A 27,513-nucleotide genomic window follows, 5' to 3' on the forward strand; every position below is an offset into this window, starting at 1 on the left:
CCGGACAATCGTAATCGGGAGGAACCTCGAAAAACAGCTGCAAGTTGCAAGATTGCGTAGAAAGACACAATTCAATTCAATTCAATTCAGTTTATTTGTATAGCCCAATTTCACAAATTACAAATTTGTCTCGGAGTGCTTTACAATCTGTATTATTGATAGACATCCCTGCCTCAAAACCCTCACATCGGACCAGGAAACAAACCTTCGTGGGGAAAAAAAAAGGAAGGAAACCTGGAGGAGAGCAACAGAGGAGGATCCCTCTCCTAGGATGGACAGATGCAGATGTGTGTGTGTGTACAGAAGGACAGATTTAGAGTTAAAATAGCATTCAATGAATAACAATGTATGAATAGTTCATAGTCATATTCCACGATGGAGACCTCACGATCCATCAGGCAGATGTGAGGGTGGGCGGAGTCTCAACAGGACAGTGGAAGCGTAGTCATGATATATCCACGACCCAGACGATCCATCAGGCAGATAGGATTTATGCCGGCCTCACAGGGTCCCGATGACCCCTATGAGACGAAAGTCAAAAAAAGGACTTCGGGGAGAAAGCAGAGTTAGTAACGTGTGATTGAGAAGATGAAAATTCATCCTTAAGGAAAAAAAGAGGAGATAGGTACTCAGTGCATCCCTAAAAGCGTCTCCCGCAAGCTATAAGTATAGCAGCATAATGGGCTGGACCAGGGCAAACCCTGATTCAGCCCTAACTATAAAGCTCTGTCAAAGAGGAAGGTCTTAAGTCTACTCTTAAGTTCGAGGTGACTGTGTCTGCCTCCCGGACTGGAAACAAAGCTGGTTCCATAAAAGAGAGGAGCCTTGACGCTAACCAAAGCGCTCTGGCTCCCATTCTACTTTTTAAGACTCTAGGAACTACAAGTAGTCCGCATTTAGCATGTAGCTCTCTAGTGAAGCAATATGGCACTGACTTAAGCTCCTTAAGATATGATGTGAGCATCAATCAAGGCTTTGTAGGTTAAGAGAAGAAATTTTAAAAGTGATTCTTGATTTCAGAGCCAGTGCAGAGCCGCTTGAGTGCAGGAGTGATGTGATCTCTTTTCTTAGTTTTAGTGAGGAACACTGCAGCCAACTGGAGGTCCAAGAGATTTATTAAGGAGCAGCCTGCTAATAAGGAGTTACAGTAATCCACTAGCATAGCCGAGTGTTGTGTGCAGAAACAAAACAAATCTCAGATCTCGCTCGTTCTCACACGTTTATTTCCCTTTTCTGATTGTGTCAAATCGTCGTTCTCTCCTTCTTTCTGCTTTTCTTCCCCCGTTCGTTTTCTCAGAGGATTATATTTGTCTCCCTTCTGTTATTTATTGATATTATTCATGTATTTATCCATTTACTCATATCTTTCTTTGTTCCCGGTCTAATTCAGTATTAATATTAATGCATTCATTAATATTAGACTAACAGGTAATGTATTTATTAACAGGTTGGTGTGTTGGTTTTATCACCTTCACATTCGTTCATTGAGCTGTAAATTAAAATATAGAACAGCCGCGTCATCCATGAAGACTTTATTATTATTGATCTCATTGCAGAGAGCTTGAGACGAATTTAAATCAAAAGTAAGCCATTGGATGCAGATTATCGCATTCCCCAACCCGATCGACCTCACCTCTCGTCTCACACACACACACACACACACATATTAATTGTCCTTTATTTAGTGAATATCTATGCAGCCCTCCGTGTTTCCCCTCTAACTCATTAAAACATGTTTGTGTTCATTTTTGATTCATGAGAAGACGATGTAGCTGATGTATCGGACAGATTTATAGCCTGTGTGTGCGTGTGTGTGTGTGTATAACTGAACAGCAGGATAGAGTGAAGATGGGATGTTTGTAAATTAAAAAAGTGTGATTTTTTAGGTTTAGAGATTTTTGTAGATATTAAATAGTCCGTGTCGTCTTTTTAAAATAATCCGCCATGTCACGTCACGGTAATGTTTTTTAGTTTTTTTTAAAGAAACCGTGTTATGTGTCGGCAAGATGCAATAAATCATAATCATTTGAATACAACAGTGACGGGTGGAGTGTGGATTACCGTGGACCGTAATAAGGCTGTAGCTGTGCTGAATGTGACAGTATGACATCATGCTACATGCTAACACGCTAGCTGAGCAGGTTTAACGTGCCGTTCAAGTTCCGAGATTAGATGCTCAGTTCAGTTACCCGTCATATAATTCCCTGTAGGCCTACTCTGATTGGCTGTTGGAAATACAGGAATAAGTCTAGGCCTCGCCAAGACTGGACCGTCCTTTTTAAAACTTATAGTTAGGTTTCACGTTCTATCGAAATGGTAACAAAGATTGCGTAGAAAAACACAAACTGCGTTAACAACGCAAAAACAAAAATGCAGATTTCTCTTTCCGGCCGTCGCCATGTTGAGAGCCGTCCAGAGTCAATCAGAAACGACTCCTTTTCAATCTTCTCGTTGACAAAGTAGCTCAGTGAAAAATACTTGCAACGATCATGTTTACAATGTCACGGACACAGAACATTTAATTCGTTATTTTAGCGTTTTATATGACTCATCAATAGATGCTCGTCAGGCCGCAGAACCCTCCGGCGTGACATCGGTAAGTGGAACCGGACAATCGTAATCCGGAGGAACCTCGAAAAACAGCTGCAAGTTGCAAGATTGCGTAGAAAGACACAAACTGCGTTAACAACGCAAAAATAAAAATGCAGATTTCCCTTTCCGGCCGTCGCCATGTTGAGAGCCGTCCAGAGTCAATCAGAAACGGCTCCTTTTCAATCTTCTCCTTGACAAAGTAGCTCAGTCAAAAAGTTGCCGGATTGCGTCACTGCGTCCCGGCCGATCGACAGAGGAGGGTCAGAGGTCAGCGAACTCTCTCGCTATGTTTCTATCAGCCGGATAATGAAAAAAACGTGGGAAAACGCATAAATGACAAATTCTCATATTTGTTTTCCGACATAATTTATTTACAGAGGAGACATTTACGTTATTAAATGTACGTCTATAACCTTGTAATAGATGCTTTACCGTACTGTGACGAGATCAAGCACCGGCAACAACCCGCTGAGGCCTCGGAACTGTTCCGAGTCTCGTGACGACTAAAGTCCGCCGAGTTTTATTGCTTCGGTTTGCTGATTGTCTCTGACCCATCTTATCTGAGCTGATAAGCCACGCGCTGGAGGAATGACCGTCACTCGCCCCGAAGAGCAGCAGCCGGGATGAAGCCGCCGCCGCCGCTCAGCCTCCGAGTGCGGCTGCCCGCCTTCGTGTGCGTGGCGCAGGTCGTCGTCGTGGCGTCGTACGCCGCCTTCGTCACCTACGACGAGCACGCCGACGCCCGGTTCCAGACCAACACGACCGTCGCCGCGGACAACGCGCTGTACGCGGACTACCCGGCGTTCGCCGACATCCAGGTCATGATCTTCCTCGGCTTCGGGTGCCTGCTGGCCTTCTTCCGGCTCTACGGCTTCGGCGGGATGGTCTTCAACTTCCTCACGGCCGCCTTCGCCATCCAGTGGGCGGTGCTGGCGCAGGGCTACTTCCGGTTCAGCCGCGGCGGCGTGATCCGCCTCGGCGTGATCAACCTGGTGCACGCGGAGTTCGCGTGCGCGGCGGTGCTGATCTCGTGCGGCGCCGTGCTCGGCAGGGCCGGCCCGCTGCAGCTGCTGGTCCTGGCGCTGCTGGAGGTGCCGGTGTTGGCGTGCACCGAGTGGGCCGTGCTGGAGCACCTGAGGATCACCGACGCCGGCGGCTCCATCCTCATCCACCTGTTCGCCTGCTACTTCGGTCTGGGCGTGTCGTTCGCGCTCTACCGGCCCGGCCTGAACGAAGGCCACCCGAAGGCGACCGCCGGCTACCGGGCCGACATCCTGTCGGTGATGGGCACGCTGTTCCTGTGGGTGTTCTGGCCGACCTTCAACGCGGCGCTGACCCTGAAAGGGGACGACCAGCACCGGGCCGTGCTGCACACCTTCCTCGGCCTGTGCGGCTCCACGCTCACCGCCTTCGCCCTCTCCGCCGCGCTGAACCGAGACGGCAAGATCACCATGGCCGACGTGCAGAACGCGACGCTGGCCGGCGGCGTGGCGGTCGGCGCGTCCGTGGACATGATGATCTCGCCGGCGGCCGCGTACGCCCTGGGCGTGGCGGGCTGCACCGCGTGCATGCTGGGCTTCAAGTACTTGACCCCCTTCCTGGCGCGGCGCTGCCGGATCCAAGACCAGTGCGGCATACACAACCTGCACGGCCTGACGGGACTCGTGTCCTGCGCCGCCGGGATATGCGCCATCCTGATGGCGGACGAGGAGACCTACGGCCCCAGTTTGTACGAGACCTTCGCCCACATGGCGCCGGCGGAGGGCGACCCGAGGCTGCGGGAGCTCCGGGTGCTCATCCCCGGTCTGAAGCCGGGGTTGGGGCGGTCCGCCCGGGAGCAGGCACTCTACCAGGTCGCCGCCGTGTTCGCCGTCGTCGGAGTGGCGGCGGTGGGAGGCGTCCTCACGGGCTTCGTGCTGAAGCTGCCGCAGCTCGCAGCGCCGCCCGACGACCTCTGTTTTGACGACCGGCTGTTTTTCGAGGTTCCTCCGGATTACGATTCAGCGGTTCCACTCACCGATGTCACGCCGGAGGGTTCTGCGGCCTGACGAGCATCTATTGATGAGTCATATAAAACGCTCCAATAACTAATTAAATGTTTTGGATCCGCGACATTGTAAATATGATCGTATATTAAATAAATTATAAATTGAGTTTTTGATGTGCGATATAAAACGTGTGCATTTAATTCAAAATAGCAATTATGTCAATGATTAAAGCTCCAAAATGTCAACATCCTTGAGAAGCACTGTCACGTTTTCATTGGACGTATATATTTTTTTAATATATGCAATTATAATACACGAGAATCAAATAATGAGGAAGATAATTATTTGACAACTGTCAGACTAAATACAATTGTATGAATTAAACTGATAAATTAAACATAAGTAGTTAAAGTCTCATAGAGTTAACATCGTTGTGGAAGATTCAAAAGATAATTTAAAGGTGAAGTTAGCTTCATTTAGCAGGAAATAAAAGGGAGAAGTCACAAATTACATTTATCTTCACTCGTTGCAAGATGGCGACCTCGAGCCGTGAAATAAAAACTGACGAGGCTTTGCTCTCGCGAGGAAAGGCGTGATTTCATAAAAAGTCGCGTTGCTGGGCACCACTATGAGGACAAGCGCCGGAAATTGACAGTGGCCAAACGGTGGAATTACAAGTTCAGCGTTTGTCACGTGACAGAGCTCAAAAATAATCCGCCCCGCCTGTAACTTTGGGGAGGCAGTAACTCAGCGGTGGGTTCTTTTGAGGGGAATGAACCTCCCAGTACGGACGCTTTAAATAGCCCTTATTGAAATAATCGGCTCCTAGAAGTTGTATAAATGTTCTAACTGCCTGATCTAGAAGCGTTTCCCTTTCTCCCTCCATGTTAATGGCGCCGAGAACGACGCTGGCGAGTGCGCGTGCTCCAGTTGGGTCCGTAATGCGGAAGATCCGGGTATTTTCATCTGAGTTCCACACCCGGAAGTCGAACTTGTTTTTCGTTTCATCCAACGCGGTGTCCAGTTCTATTTATACATCCTCGGGTTTGTGTTTCATGGTTAAAATAAACATGATATTATAAAGTTGTACAAATACTATACGTATCAATGCAAAGCACAGCGGAAACTATGTTTTGTTAGAATGTTACACCCAGTCCGGTTTATTATTATGATGTAAATTATACATGTAAAATATACATTACATAGCTGAAATGTCCTTTTTTTAAATTCATGTTTATTAAACAGATTCCAGACCAAAAATAAAGATCCGCAGGTGTGTGGCAACTGCAGATTGTGTTAATAAACCAGAATTGTTCATGTTAATAAACGATCATCTGTAGCAAAGGTAAGTTTCACTATATGTCGGCATGTGTACCACCAATGTAACAGAATACAGATTATTTAAAAAAAATTAGAACAGCAAACAGCAATAGATATGTACAGAAATGTGCCTTTTACAGATTTACACATAACATAATATTCTAAGTGTGCACTGTATATGTAATTGACTAGTTCAACAACAGCAGCAGATACATAAATACTTTTAATATATTGGCACACCAATAAACTATACTGTAAAACATTAATCTGTTATGTATTGTCTGGTTCATTTTGATGGACATTTTCTATGGTAGGCTACAAAAGTGGTTTGCTAATTATGATTCTATTTATTTGATACTGTTCTCTAAGCACCTGAATTTCTCATCTGGGGGTAAATAACTATGGCTCATTTTATAAAAGATTAGGTGACAATATTTTGTAAGATATGTAGGATAATTTACACTCCTTATCTCGGGATGTTAATAATAATTTTGATTTCAAGACAAATACATCTGTTCTTGTGATAATATATTCTGCTTGTAAGATTGTCTACATTTCTGGTCTTCTGCTATCATAAGACCTCACAGATCTTTGTGATATAGAATTAGAAATGTTTATTTAATGTTGCACATACAAGGAATTCGACTAGATGAAAGGTGCATTACAAAAAACAGAATAAAACAATACAAATAATAAAAAAAGCTTTATTGGCCATGTATATATAGACATATCTGGAATTTGACTCTGGTTACACGTTGCTCTCCTTGTACATATGATATACAAATAAACAAAACTAATATTTTTTTAAAAGACAACAGAGTAGCAACATTAACATTTAAGAAGTATGTACAATCTAAAAAACAATTCATTTTGGTGCAGAAAGGTGGTAATAGTGTGGATGGATACTGTATATAGCCATTCCGCCTTGTATATACTTTCTTAAACTTCTTAGACCGTTGCACTGTTTGTTTTGTATTGTATTGTGTTGTAATGTATATTTTGTGTAAGCACACTGAGAGTCACTTTACCAAGTCAAATTCCTTGTTTGTGCAAACTTACTTGGCCAATAAAACCTGATTCTGATTCTGATTCTGATAAGATGGAGGTGTCTGATTCATTTTCATCTTCTTAAAATAAAATTTAAAAAAAGAATATGTTCTAAAATAAAAGTGGCCAGTAATAAGTCAAAGTAATTAAAAAAGTAATGAAGATGCAATTAAGTAAAAGTAATAAGAAAAACATAAGAAATGTATGTGGACGATAAACTGTGGTTTTCAGGATTAGAGTGGTGTAGTACCGCCGAGCTCCACTAGATGGTGATAAAGCAAAACATCGGCGAAAATCGTAAAAGAAGAAGACGAAGAAGAAGAAGGAGGAAGCGGAGCATCCAGGCCACACGACCTGCGACAGATAGTTGCTAACATTACCACCATACTAAAAAAAAACAGGTTACATAACTTCGAACATTGTGATTTCACCTTAGGTCCGTGTGATCCGCCGAGAGGGAGGCGTCGAGGAGAGTCTCTTCAGCGGCACATTCCGCGTGATATTTTCACTTCGACACGTCGGTTCAACCAGAATTTGAACGGTAACGTCAATGTTTGCTAATCGAGCTCGCGCGCGCCGCCGCGGAAACCCCGTTAGCCACATCGGCTGCTGCGCGTCAGCGCTTGTTTTTATTCTGTCCCTGCCTCCGCCAACGTAAACCCTCTTTCATTGAGGGGTCTGAAACATAACTGGATTATTAGTGACGTAATGCACATGTTTATTTATATCCATACACCAGCTGTAGCTTTTATAGAATTGTTTTTATCGATGAGGGTCATCGATGTGAGCTAACGTTTAGCTAGCTAGACGTGCGTCGCTCGTTAGCTTCGAGTGCAACGCGTGTTTGAGAATATATATATATATTAATAAGTAATCTCTCTGTGGCGGCGTCAATCGGATTAATCTGATGCAAACGTGCGTTTTCTTTTGAGAGATTACATGTATTAAATTTGGGGGATATCTCGGAGGAAGTTGGATCAAAACTCAAGTCTCGCGATGCTTCCATCTAACGTTACATAGCACGCGCGTCTGTTTAACGTGCATCTAGCAAGTCTACGTTTATTTTACTAAAACAATGAGTGTGCCAGTTACATCTGTGTGATATATGTGCATCTAGCTTCATTTATTTGACTAAAAATATGAGTGTTTACCAGTTAAAGATGTGTAATAAATGTGCATCTAGCTTTCATCCTCTAGGTTTACTAGAAATAACATTTATTTTTACAATCAAACACTTTTGCACTTGCAAATGACACTAGTTTACTAAAACAATGTTTTTTACCAGGTAAAGATGTAATACATGTGCATCTAGCTTTCATCCGCTAGATCTCCTTTTTATTTTACTAAAACAATGTTTTTACCAGATAAAGTTGTGCATTTATCTTTCATCAAGTCTTAATTTAGTTTACCAAAACAATGTTTTTAACCATTTGAAGCATGTAATATATCTCCATTTATCTTTCATCCACTTTAAGTTAACTAAAATGAGTTTTTACCAGGTTAAGATGTAATATATGTGCATCTAGCTTTCATCAAGTCTACATTTAGTTAACTAAAATAATGAGATTTAAGCAGATAAAGCATAGAATAAATGTGCAACTATCATCCAAGTTGACTTTTAATTTTCTAAAACAATGTTTTTTTAACCAGTTGAAGATGTGTGATAAATGTGCATCTATCTTTCATCCACCATGTTTCCATTTATTTTACTAAACAGAGTTTTTACCAATAATTTCGCATTCGACTCGATTACAAGCTGAAGTTAAAGGAAACTTCCCTCTTTTTGTGCATCTTTGCCAAATCTCATCTTTAATGTCGTAAAGTTTAACTGTGTTCTCTCTCAGGGTCATCATGGCTGATGATTTTGAAGTGGAGGCCATGCTGGAGGCTCCATTCAGAAAGGTGGGTTGCACCTCACAGATTTGAGGCCTGTTTTCACTGTTTTCTGATTGACTCTTGAGTCCTTTTTTATAGATATATATACATTTGCTACTGTGACAAAAGTTAACTTGACTGTTTGTGTGTGTGTGGTGTAAATTGACTATATTCAAACGCAATACAGAATTATAAATAAATCCACATCTATCTCTCTTTATAGACTTCCCTAATGATATCTCACCTCTACTCCCATGAATTCATCTTTGATTCCACTGTGAACTGTGAAAAAAAGGAAGGTAGTTATTGTGCATATACTGATGTACTGTGGTTCACCTTAGGACTAAAAGAGACTCCACCTAGAACGTCCGCTCCCCATTCGGTTGCAACAAGGTGAATGCCGATGGTTGATGAGCCCACCTTTACCTGCACAGGAGGCAGTATTCAGATTTACAGTCTGCATGCCGTCACGCTTTCCTGAATATGACCTGTGTCATAAGAATAGTCATAGGAATAGTCATGGAATAGTTATAGGAATAGTCATGGAATAGTTATAGGAATAGTCGTGAATAGTCATTGAATAGTCATGGAATAGTCGTGTATAGTCATAGGAATAGTCATGGAATCCATTGGTCAACATGTGTATGAACCCTAAGTTTATTATGTTGTGTTAAGAAAAGAAAAACCCGTAATCCACAAATTGAGGAGGGCTACTTTTTACTGTGTTTTGTATCAATCTATAACTGTTTTTTAAATCCAATAGTTTTGATGTTGGGTATTCTTGAAAATGCAGATATTGCAGTTGCGGAGCGTCTTTGTGCGAAAGTACACACGAGTTCGTGATTTTGTGGCAAAATACAGGTGAACTATATTACTTTATATCTTCTGAAGTAAATATGAATACTGCCTCTTTTAGTCAAACTGTGATGTGAATCGGCATCTTGATTATTTACTTTTGCATGCTACTACACACGATAACCACAGATATTGATTTCTAATATGATTAAAATGACTGTAAAATAGATTCTTCATTGTATTGCAAAGTGAGTTAATAATTCCGTCTGAAGTCAAACGGTTAGACGTATTACTAAAGATAATGGCAGTGTGACACGTGGCTGAATTGATGGATTTCTTTCTTTTCTTATATAAAAAATTCATTTCATTCCTTGGGCCTCAATATTACTAAGAAGTGTGAATCCCTGTTTGCTTCAGGGCAAGATGTGTGACAGAGGTGGCATCGAGCTCTTACAGTCCAAGAACGAAAATGGGTGAAGATCACTGGACTGACACCGGCCGCACACAGGATCTCTTTTAGGGGCCGTGGGCCATGCGTGGTCACGTGGTTAGGCACGCGTAGTGGTACGGCCAATGAGAAGAGGGGGATGGTGGAGATGACCCCTGAACTCTGATTTACATGTTGGACATGTCTCCCATAACTTTTGCTTTTTTTCTTCTGTGTTGCATACTTGCCAGCTTTAAAAAAAAAAAAAAAGACTTAAAAAAAACCCACTACAGGATGGGAATCATTTGGGGTGGTGGAAGGACACTGTGCAGGGATGACAGTAGGACATTTTGAAGTATAATTATTAATTGAAAACATTCTGCATTTTCTCTTGTCCCACCCCCCCGTCCCCCCTTTTACCGTGACGACTTGCAATGTTTCACCTCCGTCCTCATGATGTTCTTCTATCAACCTTGCTTAGGATGAGATCAAGTCCTCTCATGCAAATGGACACGACGACCAACACAAGAAGTAAGTGCCGACTCATTGTCTGATAATCCGTGTGCCGACGAGAGCGAGCGAAGGGGAAAAGGGGGAGAGTATGCGTTTGCACGACGATGGTGTTGTCACGTGTTTCAGAAAGAGAAGGAGCAAGAGCCGGAGCCCGGGCTCCAGAAAGAGGAGGAGCCGGAGCAAAGACAAAAAGAAGAGCAAGAAGAGGAGCAAGAGCCGCGAGAGGAAGAGGACCCGCAGCCGAGAGAGGAAGAGGAGCGGCTCGCGGAGCAAGGAGCGCTCCGGGCGCTACAGAGCTCGCAAGAGCCCCATGTACGTTTTATATACTGTGTGTGTGTTCACCAACGCGGTGCTTTCTGCCCAGACCGTCGATTGGTTATCATGTTTTTGTTTTTTTAACTGCCGACGTTCAACTCCTAATCTCAAGATTAATCAGGGTTTGTACGGTGTGGAAAAGTCCTGGAATTTAAACCTTTTTTTTCTAGTCCTGGAAAAGTCCTTTTAAAAAAAATCCCTGAATGTTTTGGATATCTATTGGTCATGTACATTTGGTTTACAGTCCTGGACACCCATTGGTCGACATGTGTCTGAACCCTGGGTAATCAGGACCCCTCGGTGTGTTTTTACTTCCACTTTGTTGTTCTGCGTCAACGTGTGAACAGGAAGTGCCTCTGTAGAAGCCGGAGCAGGAGTTTTATTTGGTAGTTTCTCCAGTAAGATGTCGGTGTTCACAGTAAGAATGTTGAACTACAAAGATTTTATTTTATTTATTTTTATTGCATCAAAACTCTTTTTCAGCTTCATTTCCAAACTCAAACTGTAATTCTTCTTTATATTTTTTTTCTTAGCCGGAAACGTTCAAAAAGTCGGAGCCCCTTCAAAAAGGAGAAGAGTCCCATCAGGTGAGGCTCACCTTCAGCTTCACGGCGTCACGTTTTATTATTCTAAACTCACTGAAAGGTTTTTAACATCTTTTTTTTTAATGTGTTTTCTATTCCAGAAACTTTGAAGATGCCATCGGACCATTTAACAAAATACGAGAGTAAGTGTGATTCCTACCTTTAGTTCCTCGTGTTCTGGTCCTGCAGGACGTGGTCTCATGTGGTCTCTGGTCTCATGTGGTCTCTGGTCTCATCTGGTCTCACGTGGTCTCACGTAGTCTCTCCTCCAGGCAGCCCATTGATAACCTGACGCCGGAGGAGCGAGACGCCCGCACCGTGTTCTGCATGCAGCTCGCCGCCAGGATCCGAGCTCGAGACCTGGAGGACTTCTTCTCCGCTGTGGGGAAGGTCAGAGACACGTTTACACACACACACATGTACACATATATATATATATACACACATGCATAGACACGTACACACACACATAGACACACACACATAGACACGTACACATATACACACACATGTACACGTATATATATATACACACATGCATAGACACGTACACATATACACACACATGTACACGTATATACACACACACATAGACACGTACACACACATGTACACGTAAATACACACACACATAGACACGTACACATATACACACACATGTACATGTATATACACGTACACACACATGTACACGTATATACACACATAGACACGTACACACAGACACACACATGTACATGTAAATACACACACACATAGACACGTACACATAGACACACACATGTACACGTATATACACACACATAGACACAGACACACACATGTACATGTAAATACACACACACATAGACACGTACACATAGACACACACATGTACACGTAAATACACACACACATAGACACGTACACATAGACACACACATGTACACGTATATACACACACACATAGACACAAACACACACATGTACACGTAAATACACACACACATAGACACGTACACACACATGTACACGTATATACACACACATAGACACGTACACACACACATGTACACGTATATACACACACACACACGTACACACACACACACATGTACACGTATATACACACACACACATAGACACGTACACACAGACACGTACACGTATATACACACACACATATAGACACGTACACACACACACATACACGTATATACACACACACATATAGACACGTACACACATAGACACGTACACACACACACATGTACACATATATACACACACACACATAGACACGTACACATGTACACGTATATACACACACACATAGACACGTATATACATAGACACTTACACACATAGACACGTACACACACACACATGTACACGTATATAGACACACACATATAGACACGTACACACAGACACACACACACATGTACACGTATATACACACACACACATAGACACGTACACACAGACACACACACACATGTACACACGTACACACACATATACACATAAATACACGCATGTACATATACACGTATACACACACATGTACACACATAGACACATACACACACAGACACACACACACATAGACACGTACACGCATATATACACACACACGTATACACACATACGTACACACATGTACACACACACTTATATACACACACATACGTATACACACATCAATAACAATAATAACACACTCTCCGTTAATCCGCCGTTCTCTTTGATGTTCTCACCGTAGCTGAAAAGACGAGAATGTTTATTCTTTTAATGAGACGCTCGTCTCTCATTGGTCGCCGTGCGTCTGACCCCGCCACTCCTCTCCGGCTGCAGGTGAGGGACGTGAGGATGATCTCGGACAGAAACTCCCGGAGGTCAAAGGGCATCGCGTACATCGAGTTCGTGGAGTCGTCCTCCGTGCCGCTCGCCATCGGGCTGACGGGCCAGCGGCTCCTCGCCGTGCCCATCATCGTGCAGGCCTCTCAGGTGAGGGGGGAGGGGGGCGGGGCTTCATATCGATCACCCGGCGCTCGCCACGTGTAAACCCGCCGGCGCCGCTCCACTAACGACTCGCCTGTGACCCGAAGGCCGAGAAGAACCGGGCCGCCGCCGCCGCCAACAACCTGCAGAAGGGCAGCTCGGGCCCCATGAGGCTCTACGTCGGCTCGCTGCACTTCAACATCACCGAGGAGATGCTGAGGGGCATCTTCGAGCCCTTTGGGAAGGTCCGTTCACTACCACATATTATATATAAATATTATTATATATAATTATATATATATAGATTATATATATAATCTATATATATAATCATTACTTATTAGTCACCTCCTCCGTGTGTGTCCACAGATTGAGGGAATCCAGCTGATGATGGACAGCGAGACCGGGCGCTCCAAAGGCTACGGCTTCATATCGGTGAACACCGACTCTTCATCATCATCATATTCATCACATTCGCTCGGCAGCCATTTAAAATTCTTCTGACCACTTTTTTTCCTTCTTGTACTTTTTCTTCTCTTTTTTCCTTCTTGTCCTTCTCCTTCTTGTTGTCCTTCTTTTTCTTGTTCTCCTTATCCTTCTTGTCCTTCTTTTCCTTTTTCTTGTTCTCCTTTTTGTTGTCCTTCTTCTTGTCCTCCTCCTCCTCCTCCTCCAGTTTGCGGACGCAGAGTGTGCCAAGAAGGCTCTGGAGCAGCTGAACGGCTTCGAGCTGGCGGGCCGGCCCATGAAGGTCGGCCACGTGACGGAGCGTTCCGATTCGTCGACGGCGAGCTCGTTCCTGGACAACGACGAGCTGGAGCGCACCGGCATCGACCTCGGCACCACGGGCCGCCTGCAGCTCATGGCCCGGCTGGCCGAGGGTCGGTCCCGCCTCTGCCCGCCCGTTTGAGCTGCTTTACGAGATCGGTGCCGCGCGGCCCTCTAGTGGGCCGCGGCAGTGTTACGGGACAGGAAATGCATCATTTTCTATTTCCAGACATTTATTTAGAACTTTACATAATACAGAAGAACATAACGAGTGACTTTTTTCCGTCCCGATGTGCGCGCACACGCCGGCATCCGAGCTCTGCGGCGCGCGACACGGAGATCGGAGTCATGTTAACGCGACACTAGAGACAGAATGACATGCTGCTGGAGAGACGACCAACAACAGACGGACTGGAAGCTCATTCTGCGCATGCGTTAAATGCGGAAAAACAATTTAACTAATTAATCCTGTAATTTAATCATAACGCGTTATTTTTCACAGCACTAATATATATATACACACACACAAGTATATATATACATATGTGTGTATATTTATATATATACGTATGTATATATACATACATACGTATGTGTGTATATATATAAGTATTAGTTTATTTTATAATCTCCCGTGTTTTCCCTCAGGAACCGGCCTGAAGATCCCCCCCGCCGCCCAGCAGGCGCTGCAGATGACCGGCGCCATCCCCTTCGGGAACATGTCCGGTTCTTCAGGTGAAGAGGAGGAGGATGATGATGATATTAATATTCATTAGTCAGTGACTCATGATGTTTGTTGTTGTTGTTCCAGTTCACTCTAATCAAAGCCATGCGTTGAACCTCCCGTCCCAGCCGCTGGCCACTCACTGCCTGCAGCTGTCCAACCTGTTCAACCCACAAGCGTAAGAACATCATCACTAGGATCAATACGATCACTAGCATCAATACGATCACTAGGATCAATACGATCACTAGCATCAATACGATCACTAGGATCAATACGATCACTAGCATCAATACGATCACTAGGATCAATACGATCACTAGCATCAATACGATCACTAGGATCAATACGATCACTAGGATCAATACGATCACTAGGATCAATACGATCACTAGCATCAATACGATCACTAGGATCAATACGATCACTAGGATCAATACGATCACTAGCATCAATACGATCACTAGCATCAATACGATCACTAGGATCAATACGATCACGAGGATCACTAGGATCAATACGATCACTAGGATCAATACGATCACTAGGATCAATACGATCACTAGCATCAATACGATCACTAGGATCAATACGATCACTAGGATCAATACGATCACTAGCATCAATACGATCACTAGGATCAATACGATCACTAGGATCAATACGATCACTAGGATCACTAGGATCAAGTTGTTGGAGCAACGTGTAAACAAGTTGCTCAGACGTGTAAACAAGTTGCTCCTCTCAGGGAGAACGACCCCAGCTGGGCCGCGGAGATCCAGGACGACGTCATCGAGGAATGTAACAAACACGGAGGAATCGTCCACATCTACGTGGACAAGAACTCTGCCCAGGTGTGTGTGTGTGTCTCTCTCTCGATGTGTGTGTGTGTGTGTGTGTGTGTTAACCTCTCGTGCTCCTCAGGGCAACGTGTACGTGAAGTGTCCCTCGATCCCGGCGGCGATGGCCACCGTGAACGCGCTCCACGGACGCTGGTTTGCAGGTGTGTAATGTGGAGTGTGTGTGTGGAGTGAAGCATATCATTTGTATGTGTGTGAGATGGTAGAAAACAAAACGTAGTTCTTGAACGCCTCATTTATTCCCCCCTCTCCCCCCTCCTCTCTCTCCCCCCCTCTCTCTCTCCCCCCCCAGGCAAGATGATCACGGCCGCCTACGTGCCGCTGCCGACCTATCACAACCTCTTCCCCGACTCGGTGACGGCGAAGCAGCTGCTGATGCCGACGCGCCGATAGTCGGTCGAGGCCGGAGTGTATATACGTTTTGTTTGGACGTCGTCGTGGAAACGGACTCGTCGGCGTCGCGTAATAAAGCCTCGAGTTCATGTGTCGAGTGGATTTTGGGTTTTATTTTGTTGCTTTGAGTTCGTGAGTCGTCTGCAGTTCTTACCGCTCTGTTTTTAAATATTCGTCTTATCTGCTTGTTCAAAAATCAGTTTTAGATTTAAAATAAATTTGCAGAGTTACAAAAAACAAACTGTGTTGGGTTAATGTTATTAATAGGCCAAACGTATATCTGTCAACAATAATTCTTTGTAACTTTTTACAGCCATAATTTCATTTTTTGTATGAAGGCTCCCAAATAAATAAACTTTGGCACATTTGACTTCATTTCACGATTTCTTTGTCATTTAGTTTTGGGAGATTCAGTTTCATGAAACGTGACACACACAAACCGTTTGAAGTAGCTTTATTTGTTTTTTACGGGTCAAAACGATTAAATGTTGGACTAATCCCACAAACGACCAACGGTGAGGAGGCGGAGCCTAACAGATGCCAGGATGTGGACCTTTATTTAATGCAATAAAAACAACTGGAAGTCAAGGAATTTTTACGTGTTAGAAAACAATGTAGTTCTTGAACGCCTCCTTTATTCTCCTCGTGCACACCCCATCACCCTCTTCCCCCCCTTCACCTCTATCCCTCTTTCTCCTCCCTCTCCCCTCATCCCCACAACTTAATCCCTCATTTATGGGAATATTCTAGAATATTTTATGACATCTGGAATACTGTCGGCATGTTTTATGGAATACGAAGCTGAGATTTAATCAAACTAAATGTTGCTACAGCCAGAACTTTATAAGCTTCTTTACGAACTCGACGTGAAATCCAGAACAAAGACGACTTTGAACTACCTCGTGTCTTCAAACCCCTTCTTCATCCTCCACCAAGATAAACAACGTGAGTGGACAACAGACCGTCAACAACAGCGATGTGAGTGGACAGCATGTGTTGACGTTTCTTTTAATTTGTAAACAAATGACACGAGACGGTTTAATGCGTAACTATAAACTTTATCTTCCAACAAAAAAACGCAACAAAATGTTTTGAACCCCATTTACACGTCGGCTCAGATTCATTTTTTTCTCTTTTTCTTTCACATTTTACTCTTTTTATTTGTTTTTTCTCCTCCAGAAAGTCGTCAGCATCTAGAAAAGAAAACAACAATTAAAAAGTTTTCCGGCGGCAACGTTAAATATCCGAGACTGGCACTTTAAGAAATAGTCATGCATCAAGTCAGTCGTTAAAGTTTATATAGAGAAAGTGTTTATGTAATAATACAGCTAAAAGAATGTTTAGAAATGGTAAAAAAAAAAATGTATATACATTACTTTATTTTCTAAATATTATTTATACACATACAATATATATATATATACACACATATACACACACAAAGACATAAATAATGGTTTTTTTGAATTATTATTTAAATATATATATATACACAACAAATTATATATATTATTAATTATTGAAATATATATATTTTTATTATGATTTATATTGTGTATGTATGTGTATATATACAAACATACATACACAACAACAAAAAACATTCTGATCCTCATGAGTTTCATCGCGTCACGATAAGAACTTTGAGAAAAACAGAAAAATTAAACTTACTAATAATAATAACTAATTAGAGAATAAAGACCTGAAGGGACTCGTCACTTCTTGGGAGAGCTCTCCTTCGCCTGGTGAGCCTGCAGGACGGCGATCGCCTCGTCCACCTGACGGAGGGGGGGGGGTGATCATCATCACCATCATCATCATCACCCCTCCCCCGCGGCGTGCCGGTTACCTTGGCGTGCAGCGACTCCGGCGTCTCCAGCATGTGCAGCAGCTCTGAGTTGTCGATCTCCAGCAGCATGCCGGTGATCTTACCGGCCAGACCGGGGTGGAGGGCGTGGATCACCGGGTACAGACGCTCGCCTACACACACACACACACACACACACACACACATATATACATATATACACACACACACAAAGAGTTTGATATTATATATATATATATGTGTATATATATAGAGAGAAAGGGGGGGAGGGGGGGCTCGCACCGAGCAGCTGTTTCTGGTCCATGAGCGGCGCGGCGGCCAACATGGAGGTGGTGAGCGGCTCGTGGCCTTGAAGGAGAACCGGGGGCTCCATCACAGGGGGGAACACCTGAGGGAGGAAGACCACCGTAAAGACCACCGTGAAGACCACCATGAAGACCACCGCGAAGACCGTGAAGACCACCATGAAGACCACCATGAAGACCACCATGAAGACCGTGAAGACCCCCGTGGCCCCGCCTCCAGTACCTGTATCCTCGTCATGGGGGCAGGAACGGTGACGACCTGCTGGACGTTCCTCACCGCGGGCGAGTACCGGTACTGGCCCCCGCGGACGGCGTCGGTGCGTCCGCCGACGGTCTGGGTGGCGATGTTACCTGAGCGGAGACACCGGCGTCACAGTTGTACGCCCCCCCCCCCCAACCTGCCGGCGTACTCACTCGTCCTCTGCGAGGAGCTGATGGCGCCGCGCGGCGCCTGGGTGGAGGCCTGCCGCACCGTGGCGATGGGGGTCGGTCCACGCCGAGGGGCGGAGCCAGCGAACTGGGCGGGGTACGGCCCTGGAGAGAGATACATGAGACAAGATCTCACACACACACACACACACACACACACACCCTGGAGCGACCCACTCACCCTGCAGCCGGGGGGAGGGCTGCCCGGTCCAGCGGGCCACGGGCCTCATGGTGCTGACGGGGGTGTTGGGGTAGAAGGAGCGAGCCGGAGGCTGAAGGGACAACAACAACAACATTTAACTCGCGACTTTATTTTTAAAGAGACGGCGTAGTCAACGTGAAGTCGGGTCCACGAGGAGGCGGAGCCAAATATGCAAATTGTTTAACATAACCAACGTGGTTTAAACTCCATACGTGCTACGTCACGACCTGGCGTACCTGTGGCTACCTCACGTGTACCGTCACGACCTCACGTGCTACGTCACGACCTCACGTGCTACGTCACGACCTGGCGTACCTGTGGCACCGTCATGTAGTAGCCGGGCTGCTGGTAGGCGTCGATGAGGGGGCTGCTCACGGGCCTCAGCGTGGCCAGCCTCTGCATGTACTTGTTGGTGAGGATGGCTTTGCGCTCCTCCCGCCGCTGAGCCAGCGCCACGTAGAGCGGCTTGGTGGCCACGATGCGGCCGTTCATCTCCGTCACCGCCTTGGTGGCCTCCTCCGGAGACGAGAAGCACACGAAGCCGAAGCCTTTGCTCTGGGAGCCGTCCGTCATCACCTGTATGTGAGTGTGTGTGAAATGGGAACAAAAACCACAAGAACAACAACAAAATTAACACAATATTATTTTAAAATAATAATAAAATAGAAAATATATTTTTATTATTATTATTTATTGTGTATATATTAGGGCTGTCAATCGATGACAAAAAAGTAACTAATTAATCGCACATTTTGAAATTCATTAATCGCGATTAAAAGGTGTTTTTTCTTCTAAAGACTAAATCTTCTAGATGAACGAGTGTCAGACAGCGTGTATTTTAGACACTTGTTTAATTGTATTATTTTTAAAGACCAAACTTCACACAGAGCTGTGTTTTCAAAGAGGCTTCTACCTATAAAGTGCCAGCGAGGGATTTAATATCGTGGATGATAAATTGTTTCTTCAGTGAAACATTCAGATTAGTAAACAAAGGTGTATGAGAGACCCCATTGGTCCCGTCATCTTTAACACTGAACAGCAGAACCAGTGGCCTTGGTAAACTGACTGACATTCACATATGTCATGTTAACCCTCTGGAGTCTGGGCTCATTTTCTCGATTTTACAAAAACATGTAAATTCACCTTTTAAAGTCTTTTGCATGTGACACATCCCAGTGTTTCCCCCACCATTCTATCAGGGTGAGGCCCCGCCCCCCTGTCATGTTCTCTATAGCGCCAGATTACAGCAGAAGTAATGTACGGTTATTTCCTTAAAGACGTCTTTGTTCTTGTATTAAACTAAATGTCTGTTGTTGGTCGTCTCTACAGCAGAAGTAATGTATGGTTCTTTCCTTCAAGACGTGTTTGTTCTTTTATTAAACTAAACGTCTGTTGTTGGTCGTCTCTACAGCAGCATGTCATTCTGTCTCCACGTGTCGTTCACTCTTCTCGGCTCTCTGTCTCGCGGCCGCAGAGCTCCATGCCGGCGTGTCTGCACGCGCATCGGGGCGGAGCAACAAAAAAAGTCACCTGCACCTTCCGCCCCGCGTCACCGACACGTCGCCCTCTGCTTCTCTGTGAATATCGAGGAGCAGACGGGAGGAAGGAGGCGGACTGCCGCGGCTTGACACTCAGAGGAGTGCAACAACTTCATCGACACCGGAAGTAAACAAAGTTGCGTTAATTGCGGTAAAATATTTTTGTGCGTTAATCGCGGCCAAATTAATCGCATAGATTAACGCGTTAACGCTGACAGCCCTAGTATACACATATATAAACAATATATATATAAACATATATAAATACACACAATACAATACATACATAATAATAAAAAATATATATATTATTTTATATATATATATATACAATAAATAACAAAATATATATTATTTTCTAAATAAAATAAATATGATTTTTTATTATTAATATATTTTTATTTAAAGAATATATATATACAGGACTGTCTCAGAAAATTAGAATATTGTGATAAAGTTCTTTATTTTCTGTAATGCAATTAAAAAAACAAAAATGTCATGCATTCTGGATTCATTACAAATCAACTGAAATATTGCAAGCCTTTTATTCTTTTAATATTGCTGATTATGGCTTACAGCTTAAGAAAACTCAAATATCCTATTTCTAAATATTAGAATATCATGAAAAAGTATACTAGTAGGGTATTAAACAAATCACTTGAATCGCTAATTAACTCGAAACACCTGGAAACACATTTTCAAATGTTTGATTTTGTTTTGCTGCTATAAATCTTTTTTTTTACTTGGTCTGAGGAAATATTCAAATTTTATGAGATAGGATTTTAGAGTTTTCTTAAGCTGTAAGCCATAATCAGCAATATTAAAAGAATAAAAGGCTTGCAATATTTCAGTTGATTTGTAATGAATCCAGAATGCATGACATTTTTGTTTTTTTAATTGCATTACAGAAAATAAAGAACTTTATCACAATATTCTAATTTTCTGAGACAGTCCTGTATATATTGTATTATTATTTATTGTGTATATGTGTATGTATATATATATATACACAAATATACATATTAATGTATGCTTGTGTATAAATAATATTTAAAAAATACAATTTTTTTAAATTAAATAAAAAATATATAAATTATGTTTTTATTTTTTTCTCATTATTTATACACATGTTTGTTTATATATATATATATATTATTGTGTATATGTGTGTGTATGTACAACAACATATTTCTGTTTATATATACAAATATGATTGTGAATTAATTAAGGGTCTTTTCCCGCTCATGAATTAATCTCGAGGCCAACCGACTCTCACTTTAAATATATTTTGATAAACTTTTTACAGAAGGGCGTGGTCACCTTGGCGCTGGTGATGGTGCCGTACGGGGCGAACTCCTTCCGGAGCCGCTCGTCGTCGATGCCGTCGTCCAAGTTCTTCACGTACAGGTTCACCCCCTGGTGGCAGAGGAGGGAAATGCAACGTCAAGTTAACTCAGTTTTATTTTTCCCGGGTCGGCAACGGCTTAAAACAAGTTGTTGTTCTCCCCGTATAAATGAACGTCCAGATGAAAACAATGGAGGCACTTATATAATAATGATAATCAGGCACCTGGTAGCGCTGGATGCGATCCTGTTTGATTTGGTCAAACTTGCGCTTCAGCTCTCCCTGGCGCTCCAGACGCTTCTGAGCGCGCCCGACGTACAGGAGCTTCCCGCCGAGGTCCTTGCCGTTCATTTCATCCACCGCCTGGAGGGGAAGAAACGTCAGGATAGAGACCCGGAGAGCCTCTCTGGCGCTTTGGTCGGGATCAGACCAGAGACACACGAGTCCCACCGGGACGCCACTTCCTTCCCGTTGTCTCCATTATCCCAGAATGCATCTGGGCTGCAGAAATCATCTTTAAGAAATCTCAAAACAAAAAAACCAGCATAAATGCACTTGTGAATATAACACATTTCCAGTACTTTTCCAGGCCTGGAAAAAAAACATTAAAAAATTCCAGGTTTTCCATGATTTACGAACCGCACACGCACACACACGTTACCTTCTGAGCGTCCTCGTGGTTGGCGTAGTTCACGAAGCCGAACCCTCTCGAGCGCCCCCTCTCGTCCTTCATCACCCGCACACTGAGGGTCCTCCCTGAGGGAGCACAAGCTAATGCTACTACCGCGAGCACAAGCTAACGCTACTACCGCGAGCACAAGCTAACGCTACTACGGCGACTCATCGGAGACTCCGAGGCTCAAAGGCTCCGGGGCAGGGCAACGTCTCTGGTGAATAAATGTATTCCAGTTAAGTGGTGGAGTAGAAATATAACAATTACATTTAGTGGAAACACTCGAGTCGAGAAGGAGACGCGTTCAACTTCAGCCGGAGAAAATGTGAACAAAAGAAGAAAAAAAACCAACAACGACAACATTAACTAGGACAACAAAAAAAGAAGAAAAAAAACAACGACAAGAACAACAAGAGCAAAAGAAAACAATGACAAAAAAAGGGGGGGGGAAAGCAGAACAACAAATAAAAACAAGAACGACAACAACAAAAAGAACAAAAACAACAACAAAAGAATAATACGACAAGAATAAAAGAAAAACAACAAAAACAAAAGAATGAAATGAAAAGAACAACAAAAGAAAAACAAGAACAACAACCACAAGAACAAAAAGAACAACAAAATAAGAACAACGACAACAACGGCCAGAGGAAGAAGGGAGCAGCTCACCAAAGGAGGTGAAGACCTCCTTGAGCTTCTCGTCGCCGTAGTCTTCTCCAAAGTTCTTGACGTAGACGTTGGTGAACTTCATCGCCTTGGAGCCGAACTCCACCTCCCGCTCCTTCCGGGACTTGAAGTGGCCGACGAACCTGCGGCGGGAATCGAACCCGCGGAGCAGAAGTTGTTGTCTTTGTTTTCTTTGACGAGTCATTGTTTGATTTCTGTAGACATTGTTCACGACAGATAGGAACGCTTCTCCTCCCTACGCTGCTCGGACGCCATCGCTCTCTGACGACACACACACACACACACACACACACACACACTACCGACTCACTGACCGAGGCAGGGACAACTGACACGCTCCCCCCAGGGACGCAGCCTTTGGGTTGTCAGTGCCAGGATCCTCATGTCTACCTTCACTGAGCAGAGGAAAAAGAACATGGAGTCACCAGCATTCACGGAGCACTCTGGACATAGCACACACACACACACACACACACTTAGACACACACACTAATGCACACACAGAGACACACACTAATGCAGATACACTCAGACACTGACTCACTAATGCACACACACACACACACACACAGTAATGTGCACGCACTCACAATTATGCACATGGATACACACTGGCACACACAGACAAATACTAACACAGTGACAATCACACACACACACACACTAATGCACACACACACTAATGCACACACAAACTAACTCCTACACACACAAACAGACCAACGCACACACACCACACACAGACACTAATGCACACACAGATAAATATTCTGCACCTCTTTCCTTGACAACCTGTCTGTGAGTGTGTGTGTGAGTGTGTGTGTGCGTGTGTCTGTGTGTGTGTGTACTCACACTTTCCTGTCGTTCAGCAGCATCCCGTTCATGGTCTCGATGGCCCGGTTCGCCGCCTCGTGGGTCTCGAAGTGAACGAACCCGTATCCTTTGGACCCCTTCTCGTCACACACCACCTGCCGACACCACGCGCTTTCAAATATGCAAATTACAGAGCTGAAGGGGGTCCTCGTGGACCCGGTGGAGTCCAGAGCTGAAGGGGGTCCTCGTGGACCCGGTGGAGTCCCGAGCTGAAGGGGGTCCTCGTGGACCCGGTGGTTCTCAAGGTCTTCAGAAATAAATCACTCTTTTTCTCGTCTGAGTAACGTTCACATTTATTTTTCTTGTAATTTCGCATCTCGCCAAAATGCACCAGAGGCGACCCCCGTTTGTACAAAAAAAAAAAAGGACAGCCAAATATCCCAGAATGCATTTCAGGAACGACGGAGGAGAAAAACAACTGAAAAGTTGTGGCATTTTCTAAATAAATACTTCCTGTCGTCGAGTCGCGTAACGTCATTTTAGGATTTTATTTTTAGCGGCAAATCATTTTATTTCTTAACAAAAATATCTACATAATTCTTTTAGATATAGAATTTATTTATTTTAATATTTTTTGAATATATATCTAAAAAATATTTAAACATAAAAGTATATTTATATATATACTTTTGTTTAAATATAAGAAATATAATATTTTTGGATTTATATTTTATAAATACAATATTTTTTGATATATATATATCGTCATTTTTAGAATTCCGTCTATTTAAATTTTTGGAGATTTAAAGTCCTGCTCGTGGATCTGGGCGGCGCTCATTCAGTCTTTTAAATTATCCGCTGGTTATACACGAGATATCATTTGGTTTGATCTCAAGTAACGTTGAATCGGCTCGACGGAGCGCGGTCACGATTCGCAAGTTAACAAAAAAATGTTTTTTTTGCCATCGTCAGATTTCTCCACATCACAAATGCATTTCGCCGTGACAGATTCAGGCCGACTCACCTTGCAGGACAAGATGTTGCCGAAGGCCGAGAAGGTGTCGTACAGCGCCTTGTTGTCGATGGACTCGTCCATGTTCTTGATGAAGATGTTGCCCACGCCGGACTTCCTGAGTCCCGGGTCACGCTGAGACCACATGATGCGGATGGGCCGACCCTTGAGGACGTCGTAGTTCATCGTGTCCAGGGCGCACTCCGCTACAGGTAACCACGACAACACAACAAGTCCTCTTTGTTATTGTGTTTGAAGACCACGTTTCAAGTCAAGGACGCTTCCTTGGTAGGACAAAGGGTCCTCCTAGGGAGGGTCCTAGGGAGGGCAATAGGGAGGGTCCTATAGAACAGGGGTCCCCAACCCCCGGTACCGGTCTGCGGCCCGGTACCGGTCCGCGGCTTGATTGGAACCGGGCCGCGGAAAAAAAGTGAATAAATAAAGTTTACAAATTTTTTTTTTAATCAGTCGGAAAACTATATTATTTTGAAAAAGGAGCGGATCCACCCGTGTGTCTGAGCCGCGTTCAGGAGTCTTAAAGTTCGGGTTTCTCGCTGCAGGCGAGTCTCACGCGCCGAACCCTCTGCTGGCGGCACATTTCAGTGACAAAGAATCTTAAAACATATTCAACCTGCTCAATGAATTCTGTCACTTCAGGGGAATGACAACTGTTTTCAAGTTGGCCGATAAAGTCGCTGCTGCAGGGCGAGTGAACAGCGGAACATTCTACATGTTTCAGACGTTGACCGGGTGGAAGAGGCTTTTCAAAGAGTTTGAGCGGTACTCCAACCACAAAAGACCCGACTGCAAAAGAATAGACCTGCAACCCATGTAAACAAACCCACCCGGTGACTCGAGCCCGTCCGAGCGAGAAGAAAATGTGTTGGAGATGCAAATGACGGTGGCCTGAAGGGACATTTCACACAACAACTCTGTGTTCTAATGACAGCGACCAGAACTCGGTTAGGAGCAGCGGACCAAACACACGTCTGTGTCGCCGTCTCCATCAGCGGCTCGTTGCAGGTCAACAAGCGCACGGCTCACACTCATTCGGCGTCATGATGAGTTGTAGTTTTGGCACTTCATGCCCTTCGTATAATTGTATGACGTCATATTTATTACGTCATTTATATTGCCGGTCCGTGAAGATAATTTCTGACACGGAACCGGTCCGTGGCTCAAAAAAGGTTGGGGACCGCTGCTGTAGAAGGTCAAAGGGAGGGTCTAGGAAGGTTCCGAGAGAAGGTCCTAAAGAAGGTCAAAGGGAGGGTCATAGAGAAGGTCCTAGAGAGGGTGCTAGAGAAGGTCAAAGGGAGGGTGCTAGACAGGGTCCTAGAGGAGGTCAAAGGGAGGGTGCTAGAGAGGGTCCTAGAGAAGGTCAAAGGGAAGGTCCTAGAGGAGGTCAAAAGGAGGGTGCTAGAGAGGGTCCTAGAGAAGGTCAAAGGGAAGGTCCTAGAGGAGGTCAAAGGGAGGGTGCTAGAGGGTCCTAGAGAAGGTCAAAGGGAAGTTCCTAGAGAAGGTCAAAGAGGGTCCTAGAAAAGGTCAAAGAGAGGATCAAAGAGGGTCCTAGAGAAGGTCAAGGAGAGGGTCCTAGAGAAGGTCAAGCAGAGGGTCCTAGAGAAGGTCAAGCAGAGGGTCCTAGAGAAGGTCAAGCAGAGGGTCCTAGAGAAGGTCAAGGAGAGGGTCCTAGAGAAGGTCAAGGAGAGGGTCCTAGAGAAGGTCAAGCAGAGGGTCCTAGAGAAGGTCAAGGAGAGGGTCCTAGAGAAGGTCAAGCAGAGGGTCCTAGAGAAGGTCAAGCAGAGGGTCCTAGAGAAGGTCAAGGAGAGGGTCCTAGAGAAGGTCAAGCAGAGGGTCCTAGAGAAGGTCAAGCAGAGGGTCCTAGAGAAGGTCAAGGAGAGGGTCCTAGAGAAGGTCAAGCAGAGGGTCCTAGAGAAGGTCAAGGAGAGGGTCCTAGAGAAGGTCAAGGAGAGGGTCAAGCAGAGGGTCCTAGAGAAGGTCAAGCAGAGGGTCCTAGAGAAGGTCAAGGAGAGGGTCCTAGAGAAGGTCAAGGAGAGGGTCAAGGAGAGGGTCCTAGACGTTCCTAGAGAGGGTCCTTGGGAGGAAAGACTGGTGTGTTGAAGAGATGGATCGTTTTCTTTGAGAAACAGTGACTCGACTCATGACTTTGATCAACATTTATGTGCGTGGATGTCATTCTCCCCCCCCCCCCCCCCATTTAAAATAATTTCCTTAAATCGGTACTTTACCGTCGGCCGGCTGCTGGAAGTTGATGTAGGCGTATCCCAGGGATCTGCGGGTGATGATGTCGCGGCACACGCGGATCGACATGATGGGTCCGGCGGGGGAGAACTTCTGGTAGAGCATGGCCTCCGTGACGTCCGGGTGCAGGTCGCCGACATACAGAGAGGCGAGAGGGTACGCTGGTCCACTGCTGTTCATCGTGGCGCGACAGCTGCTCCAACAAAAAGAACGGTCCGGGTATCACACCGGGGCAGAAACA

General features: G+C 44.4%; 3 protein-coding genes across 12 annotated transcripts; 2 read left to right on the forward strand and 1 right to left on the reverse strand.

The window, feature by feature from the left end:
• The first annotated feature begins 3,215 nt into the window (after positions 1 to 3,215).
• rh50 (Rh50-like protein) lies at positions 3,216 to 4,829 on the forward strand. Its single transcript, XM_056422012.1, has one exon. It carries the CDS (start codon positions 3,216 to 3,218, stop codon positions 4,638 to 4,640), a length of 1,425 nt encoding a protein of 474 aa, XP_056277987.1. The 3' UTR covers positions 4,641 to 4,829.
• A 2,453-nt stretch (positions 4,830 to 7,282) lies between these two features.
• rbm39b (RNA binding motif protein 39b) lies at positions 7,283 to 16,556 on the forward strand. Of its 10 annotated transcripts, none has more exons than XM_056423201.1 (17): positions 7,284 to 7,488; positions 8,792 to 8,849; positions 9,046 to 9,215; positions 9,616 to 9,683; positions 10,035 to 10,869; positions 11,406 to 11,459; positions 11,558 to 11,599; positions 11,717 to 11,846; positions 13,293 to 13,445; positions 13,547 to 13,684; positions 13,809 to 13,874; positions 14,113 to 14,317; positions 14,853 to 14,939; positions 15,016 to 15,106; positions 15,677 to 15,782; positions 15,853 to 15,931; positions 16,081 to 16,556. In XM_056423201.1, exons 5-17 carry the CDS (start codon positions 10,646 to 10,648, stop codon positions 16,179 to 16,181), a joined length of 1,476 nt encoding a protein of 491 aa, XP_056279176.1. In that variant the 5' UTR covers positions 7,284 to 7,488; positions 8,792 to 8,849; positions 9,046 to 9,215; positions 9,616 to 9,683; positions 10,035 to 10,645; the 3' UTR covers positions 16,182 to 16,556. The 10 variants fall into 10 exon arrangements, with proteins under 10 accessions (XP_056279174.1, XP_056279176.1, XP_056279179.1 ...); XM_056423204.1 differs by having other exon boundaries at positions 9,046 to 9,121; XM_056423199.1 differs by lacking the exons at positions 9,046 to 9,215; positions 9,616 to 9,683 and having other exon boundaries at positions 7,283 to 7,488; positions 10,526 to 10,575; positions 10,684 to 10,869; positions 11,729 to 11,846.
• A 668-nt stretch (positions 16,557 to 17,224) lies between these two features.
• Positions 17,225 to 27,452, reverse strand: LOC130199518 (embryonic polyadenylate-binding protein-like). The gene is made up of 15 exons (XM_056423074.1): positions 27,260 to 27,452; positions 25,026 to 25,219; positions 24,041 to 24,156; positions 23,171 to 23,310; positions 22,490 to 22,584; positions 22,054 to 22,191; positions 21,804 to 21,899; positions 19,261 to 19,521; positions 18,925 to 19,015; positions 18,729 to 18,848; positions 18,538 to 18,665; positions 18,292 to 18,397; positions 18,031 to 18,161; positions 17,884 to 17,959; positions 17,225 to 17,374 (listed from the first exon to the last, which is right to left on the reverse strand). Exons 1-14 carry the CDS (start codon positions 27,450 to 27,452, stop codon positions 17,897 to 17,899), a joined length of 1,872 nt encoding a protein of 623 aa, XP_056279049.1. The 3' UTR covers positions 17,225 to 17,374; positions 17,884 to 17,896.
• Between the last annotated feature and the right edge of the window lie 61 nt (positions 27,453 to 27,513).

The sequence above is a fragment of the Pseudoliparis swirei genome, chromosome 9, assembly GCF_029220125.1.
Source record: "Pseudoliparis swirei isolate HS2019 ecotype Mariana Trench chromosome 9, NWPU_hadal_v1, whole genome shotgun sequence".
Lineage (NCBI taxonomy): Eukaryota > Metazoa > Chordata > Actinopteri > Perciformes > Liparidae > Pseudoliparis > Pseudoliparis swirei.

Coding starts and splice junctions, on each gene's coding strand:
- rbm39b (XM_056423197.1), top strand. CDS start 8,799: ATGGCTGATGATTTTGAAGTGGAGGCCATGCTGGAGGCTCCATTCAGA. Junction 11,847..13,292: donor TCTTCTCCGCTGTGGGGAAG/GTCAGAGACACG, acceptor CTCCGGCTGCAG/GTGAGGGACGTGAGGATGAT. Junction 15,107..15,676: donor AACCTGTTCAACCCACAAGC/GTAAGAACATCA, acceptor TGCTCCTCTCAG/GGAGAACGACCCCAGCTGGG.
- rh50 (XM_056422012.1), top strand. CDS start 3,216: ATGAAGCCGCCGCCGCCGCTCAGCCTCCGAGTGCGGCTGCCCGCCTTC.
- LOC130199518 (XM_056423074.1), bottom strand. CDS start 27,452: ATGAACAGCAGTGGACCAGCGTACCCTCTCGCCTCTCTGTATGTCGGC. Junction 19,016..19,260: donor ACTACATGACGGTGCCACAG/GTACGCCAGGTC, acceptor TTGTCCCTTCAG/CCTCCGGCTCGCTCCTTCTA. Junction 18,666..18,728: donor CAGCTCCTCGCAGAGGACGA/GTGAGTACGCCG, acceptor GTCTCCGCTCAG/GTAACATCGCCACCCAGACC.